Source organism: Pteropus alecto, unplaced genomic scaffold (assembly GCF_000325575.1).
Source record: "Pteropus alecto unplaced genomic scaffold, ASM32557v1 scaffold11, whole genome shotgun sequence".
Classification (NCBI taxonomy): domain Eukaryota; kingdom Metazoa; phylum Chordata; class Mammalia; order Chiroptera; family Pteropodidae; genus Pteropus; species Pteropus alecto.
The window spans coordinates 5,912,859-5,918,892 of NW_006431956.1; the positions used below are offsets into that span (position 1 = coordinate 5,912,859).

General features: G+C 38.2%; 1 protein-coding gene across 3 annotated transcripts in view; it reads left to right on the plus strand.

Annotated features, from left to right (window-relative positions):
- MCM10 (minichromosome maintenance 10 replication initiation factor) overlaps nucleotides 1-6,034 on the plus strand; it is a 29,521-nt gene that overhangs the window by 6,551 nt on the left and 16,936 nt on the right. For all 3 annotated transcript variants that reach the window (XM_006906969.3, XM_015585659.2, XM_015585658.2), the window contains exons 5-8: nucleotides 18-155; nucleotides 1,811-1,982; nucleotides 3,553-3,718; nucleotides 5,453-5,620. In XM_006906969.3, the coding sequence (XP_006907031.1) occupies nucleotides 18-155; nucleotides 1,811-1,982; nucleotides 3,553-3,718; nucleotides 5,453-5,620 (644 nt within the window). The remainder of the gene's footprint in view (nucleotides 1-17; nucleotides 156-1,810; nucleotides 1,983-3,552; nucleotides 3,719-5,452; nucleotides 5,621-6,034) is intronic.

A 6,034-nucleotide genomic window follows, 5' to 3' on the forward strand; every position in this document is an offset into this window, starting at 1 on the left:
TATTTTTGGTCAACTAGATAAGTCTCCACGACCACCTCTTAAGGAGAAGAAAGTTCAGAGATTTCAGGAGTCGACATGCTTTTCTGCAGAGCTTGACATCCCCGCTCTACCAAAAACCAAACGGGTGGCTCGGATGCCAAAGATTTCACCTGCAGGTATGGTACTGGAAGCTCCTGGTTTCTCACTGCCCTGGCTCTGCTCTGTCTGTGTGTGTGTGTGTGCGTGCGTGTGTGTGTCAGAGAGAGAGAGAGAGAATGAGAATGAATGAATGAATCTACCCATTGAGAGAATAAGTTTCTTGGGAATGAGAACCATATGCTGTACTTTTTCTCAAAAGTGGCTAGAAAATCCTTAGGCAGAGAGTAGGTATTTACTAAATAAATACTTAATGGGTTTACATTTTTTTTAACCCAGTAGTCCTGCAGTTGACTTGAACTGTAGTAAGTATAACCACTGGATTGATTTCTCATGCTAGCAACCTAGAAATTGAATCTTCATGCTTGTGAGACTGAGGTACAGATTCCCTCATAAAGTGGTCACGTTTTGTTTAAAACCAGGTTGTATTAAACGAGAGGATCAATTCTTTAGGAAAGGCTTTTTTGCCAAGTCCAGAATGGTCAAATAAAAGCCTATTTCAATACACACGTATTATAGACACAAAATAAAATGGAACAGATTTATAAGCTCTATGTATCGATTTTGTTATACTGCCTTATTTTGGCCGAAATGATTATTCTTTGAAAGATGGAAGACAGACTGGTCTGGAGATAATGTAGCTTAGAATACATTTTATTGACTACATGTGTTCAAAAAGGCCCTTTTGAATAGCATTGCCGTGTGGCACAATAGTTGCAGCCTCTGAGTGTTTGTATTTATTTGACAACAATTTATATGTTACGTATCTACTTGTGAATAGTGCCCATTCCCTTAGGACTTTGGCATTACTAAGGTGTTTTATTAAGCAGCTTCCAGAGTTCGGCTTTGAGGGAGTGGCGCCTGGGCATGGCCTCTAGAGATTCTTAAGGCCCCGGGTTGCCCTGGCCCCTAGCTTGGGAGCGGTGACCCAAAGCCTCTCTGAGGCCAAACAAAAATCTGGTTTAAGATAAGGTAATATTTTACTAAGGAAAATACCCAGGCTCTCTGACCTCCTGGAGCATTATCAGACGCTTCTAAATTATGAGAAGTAACCATGTCAGTAGACTAGCCTGGTCTCCCTAACTCTCCCCACCCCACAAAGAAAATGGAACAGATCGAAATGAAATGAAACAGAAACGAAAGGGGAGCGAACTTTGGATTTTCTTCAGGTGAAATGTGATTCGTGCACAGATCTTGGATTTTCTTCAGGTGGAATGTGACCTGTGCACAGATATCCACAGAGTATTGACTCCTGAAGCAGAGCTCTTGGTCCTTCAGTGCCCTGCACACGGTGAATGCTCCATACATGTCTCAGAGCGGCACTGCCTGGTACAGCAGCCGCAGGCCGTGTGGGGTCATTAAAATTTAAATTAGGTTAAATTAAATTGACATTCTTTTTCTTAGAAACACAATTTTGAGTGATCGATGGCCACATGTGGCTGGTAGCCACTACATTGAACAGCACCAGTATAATACATTTATATCATTGCAGAAAGTTCTTCTGGACTACACTGCAGAGATTCTGAGGGTAGCATGGAAATGCTCTTGTGGGCTTCCTTCGTTCTCTCAAGAGTTGGTTATTGCATGTGTTGATTAAAAAAGCAACAGTTCCATTAAAAAGTTGTAGTTATCAGTGTGGTTTCCTTTGCACTTAAGTTTTATGTTCATTTTCTAGACCCTAAAAGCTCACCTTCAAGGATGACAGGTGCGCCATTGCAACCACTCCGAACGACTCCTGGGAACAAGTCTACTGGGGTGACTAGAGATCAGGGTGCACGGGCCCCTGGGAGTTCTGGGGAAACAGCTCAGCCGATCTCCGTGGAAGCCTTCTCCGGCCTGAGGCTCAGGTCAGTAACTGTGGCAGCCCCCACAGTCTGCTCACATGCCCAGAGGCCTCTTACCCCTTCCCAAGGGCTGAGCCTTTTAGAAGTAGGTGTTCGTACAGCAGATCCACATAACACCAGCAGCTCTTGGAACTTGACAAAAGTTGACGGTAAGCATTGGGTGTGACTCAGTACATTTGCATGTAAAATGATAAAGGAAGACTTTTTCTTGTTTTTGTATGTAAAGATATACATAAAAGGAAATGGACAGGTAGTATATTTAATTAGAAATTGACAAACAGATTATTTTTAAATACAGAAAGTTTATATGCAGTTTAACCAGGATAATAGTATCTTGTAATTGATGTTAAGCAAAATAGCTATGCTCTTTTTCTTCCTAATAACTTTTAAGGCAAATTAATGTTCTTTGCATCTATTACATGGAAAAATTAAGATATTCAATTAAAATAAGAATAAATCTCAGAATCAGTTTGATGAAAAGACTGGACTTTTCAATTCTCTGTGCTCTGTACCACTACGTTGCACCTCTCTCAAAGCCCAGGGCAGAGCAATAATCTTCACTCTGAGACTGGGTTGCTTTTAGTACAGTCTGAGTAGCCAAGTGTACCCCCTCTAAAACCCCTAACCCTCGTCAATCTAAACTAAAACTGCCAAGCTTTTGAACTGTATATTATTAAGCAGGGCGAGAATAAGTAGCTGCCACACTACAGTATGGTACTGTGGATACAGTGATACAGTAGAAGTGTGTTAAGACTCAGTACTCTCCAAAATGTAAAAAAAAAAAAATTCAATATCTTTATTACATTTTAGACAGAGTCTGAGAGATGGAATATAGTAAAAGCTCATTGAGGGGCTTCAGGGTTTTTTCCCAAGATAAAACACGTCCTTCCTGAGATTTCACTGCCTTCCCCAACCAGTTCCTAGGTGAAACTCCCTGTGGATAATAAAAGATATTTAAGATGCAAGTAATATACATGTATGAATTGAATGGAGGTAGACCAAGCTGAAACTGCTGAGCCAAAGCTACTGAGTGGCCTACAAATTTAGGAGATGCCAGAATTTTTTGAGTCTCTTTAATTGTTATACCTGAATCTCAGACCATAAAATTACTCTGAAGGATAGTAACCTATTAACTCACAGAAATCAGGCAAAGTAAAGGATTTCTCCTAAATATTCTTCATTGTTCAAAGTTAGCTCTAGGGCTTCCTATTCCAGAAGACTTCTGAAAGAGTCAAAAGACATGTTTGTTTTGTCTTATCTTTGAATATGATCAAACATGGAACAGATATTAACATTCTACTAAAGAAAAACAATTTGCAAATTCACCAGGTTTTGACCAGTCATTAGAAACAAGAATATATTAATTGAAGCTAGATTCAAAGCCTTTATTATATGAAAATCTTTTTTTTAAATCTAATTAGAAATAGTAGAATCTGTGAAATTCTTTCAGAACTGATGAAATTTAAATCTTACGTTAGCGATTTCTACCCATAATACCTCTTCTAATCAACCTGCTACAGTGCCAGATAATCTCTTATTAGAATAATCTCTAATTGCTGGTTTCTTGACACAGACGACCTCGAGTGTCCTCCACAGAAATGAACAAGAAAATGACTGGCCGAAAACTGATCAGATTGTCTCAGCTCAAGGAAAAGATAACAAGTGAGAAGATCGAAGAAATAGACTGGGTGACATTTGGGGTTATAGTGAAGAAAGTCACCCCACAGAGCTGTAACAGTGTAAGCCATTTTATTGATTTCTTAGCTGTTTCATCACAGACTGGCAATGTGGACTCATGTTCCTGATTTGTTAACCCAAAGCCTATCACTATTTTATTTTGAGCTAATTGCTATTAAGTTCTCAAATTGCCACATCATCACTGGCTGGTATCCAAGGGAGCTAAGTGTAAAGAATGCCTTGTTTAAAGACAATCTGGGTACTGTATGTCTCTTGTCATTGTTTTTGGTGACATGTGGCTACCTCTGTGATACCGTAATCCCCTGTGTGGAAGAAGGGAGCAGATGATCAAAGAGGCTGAGCTCACAGACTCTTTGAGAGCTTTACTAGGTATGAGACGGCAGTTGTGGAAGTTCTGGAAAGGCTGACCTGTGCCAGCACAGTATGGTATATTTAACTTGATGGCTGTTGCAAAGGATCTAACAAGTTTTAAAATCGCAGTTTACTGAGGCATAACAGGAAAATTATTTTGTGTCCTGGCAAGTCAGAAAACCTGGGTTCTAAGTCTCATTTTCCCTTTAACTAGCTGCGTGGCCTTAGGGTGGCTCTTAATCTTTCTTTAAGGACCTTATTTCTTTATCTGCAAAATGAAAGGACTAGCTTTTGATTATGTGGAACGTCTCTCTCAGCTCTAAAATTTTAGGATTAATCACGCTCAATACTGATTTGATGCTCTAATTTAGATCTTGACCAACCCTGGATTTTTTTTTATGAGCGCTAACTCCAGGAGTTGAGTTTTAGATTATGAGTCCTGCTCTAGCCCTGTTTTGTCTAGGTAAATGTGAACAAGTGGTTTTTATTTAAGTTTTTAATTGCATCACAACTGGCTATAATGACATTAAAATAATAGCTACGAAATTTTATCTGAGCTCTTCCAAGAAAGGCATTGTACAAATCCATGAAAGAATAATTATAATACTTGAGTTCAGGCAATAGCTCACCATAACCTGTAACCATACCCACTCTGGGGTGCTTCTGTGAAATAGCTTGATTCAAAATTATTGTAGTTATTTTGTTTTTTAAAAAATATCTAAATGTGAAAGTTTTTCATATTATAAGTGGTCAGCACTTTTGAGTTGCATTTCTTCAGATATTTAATAATACTTCTGAAATTTTACAGTTAAATACTACCAGTTTTTTTAATGATGCTTTTGTTTTTTTCTAAGCTAAGTAAAGATTTAGAAGTATAGAGCTGAAACCTTGTTAATATTAATAATGTATTAATCAGTGATAAAATATTTACTAAATATATGCTAGTAAGTTATTAAGTGGTAGTGTCACAATTTCCTCTTGACCTTTTAGGATTGTGTATGTGCATGTGTGTGTGTGCATGTATGTGTCAGATTAGAAAGGCAATGCTATGCCGTTGACTATTTAGACATGAGAATTAGAGACTCCAGTAACAACTTTGCTACTGGCTTGCCTTTCATCGCCTCTAAAGTGAGAAGGGTAATACTAAAGCCTAGAGAGAGGATTAATTTATGATTAACAGACATTCTGATGATTATATATTCAAGATGGATTATATTATATAGCTCGCCATAACTTGTAACCATCCTGGGATGCTTCTGCGAAATAGCTTGGTTCAATATTATTGGAATTATTTTGTTTTTTAAAAAATATCTAAATGTGGATACTTATATATTTTCCCACAACATAATACTTGAACCATAAATGGAGACAGTACAACCCATTGTACAAAAATTTTTAAAATTAAGAGTGAATATTTGTTCTAGGGAAAAACATTCAGCATCTGGCGACTGAACGATCTTCATGACCTGACACGGTATGTGTCGTTGTTCTTGTTTGGAGACGTTCACAAAGAACTCTGGAAGACTGAGCAGGGTACGGTCGTAGGGCTGCTCAACGCTAACCCCATGAAGCCGAAGGATGGTTCAGAGGAGGTAAGAATCTGTTTCTGTGATTTCATGGGGGAGGGTCTTTGCAACTTAGTCAAGTTCTCTCAAAAAACATTTGTGTTGGTCTTTCAGGTGATAAGTCATGCTTTTATATTACTATATCCTCAATAATTTGGTTTTTTGTTTGTTTGTTCATCTCTTGTCCATCAGTATTATAAATTTCCACCCACCTTAATGTGTTTTGTATCAGCTTCTTTCATTATATCTTTTCAAATTAGTTCCAAGATTCCTGGAGTTTTTTTAACTCTTACACTCAGGTGTTCTTAGATCTCTACCATAAATTTCCATGGCAACAACAAGAAGGCAAGGTTTTATAGTTGAGGGGACTTTGCTCCATTAGTACAACTTAGAATATGAGTGAATTTTCATCTTTCTCAAGCAGCACTACAGTTTCAGTAC